General features: G+C 55.2%; 1 protein-coding gene across 4 annotated transcripts in view; it reads left to right on the top strand.

The window, feature by feature from the left end:
- The window catches only part of LOC125483420 (serine protease HTRA2, mitochondrial-like), a 7,382-nt gene that overhangs the window by 3,900 nt on the left and 2,525 nt on the right, over positions 1-957 (top strand). The window contains exons 2-3 of one of the 4 annotated variants that reach the window (XM_048598517.1): positions 307-339; positions 594-702. In XM_048598517.1, coding sequence (XP_048454474.1) covers positions 307-339; positions 594-702 — 142 coding nt within the window. The remainder of the gene's footprint in view (positions 1-306; positions 340-593; positions 703-957) is intronic. The other 3 variants (XM_048598518.1, XM_048598525.1, XM_048598519.1) reach the window with 3 other exon arrangements.

The raw sequence follows: 957 nt of genomic DNA, 5'->3' as shown, positions 1-957 counted from the left end.
GGGGGGTGGGATTAAGGGCCTCGGGGTGATTACTGAGGGTTGGGTGGGTAAGGGCCTTGGGGTGATTACTGAGGCCTATTCCCTGAGCTCTTCCTGCATGTTCCCCAGCTCCCAGGGGCTGGGAAAGCAGGCTCGTGTGGAGCTAGGCCCCTGTGGGCAGAGCTGGCCCAGAGTGAGGGCCGTTGCACTGAGAATGTGTTTCTGTGCAGCGCTGTGAGTCGCTGAGGATGGTCCAGGCATTGGCAAGCGGGACACTGTTTCTCCACCTCTTCCTGTCACTCAATCCTCTTTCTCATTCTCTTCCAGTTCGGAAACTCTGGAGGCCCACTGGTCAACTTGGTGAGTTATCGCCTTGTCCTTCATTCTCCTTTCACCCTCATCAGTGGGGGGAGTGGGCCGAATGTAGGGCAGGGCAAGAGTGTGGGTTGGTGCCAGCGGAAGTGGCAGAGGTATAGGGTGGATGGGGGTGTGCAACAGCACCAGAGTTGGTTGGGGGTGGGGAGGGGCAGGACCAGAAGGAGAGGGTGCTCTTGGAGAGACTGTCCAACACAATGTCTGTCAGATGGTGACCACACTGTCTCCTCTGTTAACAGGACGGTGAGGTGATTGGAATTAACACCATGAAGGTGACAGCTGGAATCTCGTTCGCAATTCCATCAGACAGACTGCGGCAGTTCCTCGTACAGGCCAAACAGAGTAAAAGCAAGTTACAGTTTTACCTTTAACATCAATGCATTGGGACCGACCAGCTCAGTGTGTTACAGAGACTGGGACCAGTCAGCTCAGTGTGTTACAGAGAGAGAGACTGGGTCCGGTCAGCTCAGTGTGTTACAGAGAGAGAGACTGGGTCCGGTCAGCTCAGTGTGTTACAGAGAGAGAGACTGGGACCGGTCAGCTCAGTGTGTTACAGAGAGAGAGACTGGGACCGGTCAGCTCAGTGTGTTACAGAGAGAGAGA

The sequence above is a fragment of the Rhincodon typus genome, chromosome 1 (assembly GCF_021869965.1).
Source record: "Rhincodon typus isolate 14 chromosome 1, sRhiTyp1.1, whole genome shotgun sequence".
NCBI classification, from domain to species: Eukaryota; Metazoa; Chordata; class Chondrichthyes; order Orectolobiformes; family Rhincodontidae; genus Rhincodon; species Rhincodon typus.
The sequence above is the reverse complement of the archived record's forward strand: the minus strand, read 5'-3'. Positions and strand labels throughout refer to the sequence as shown.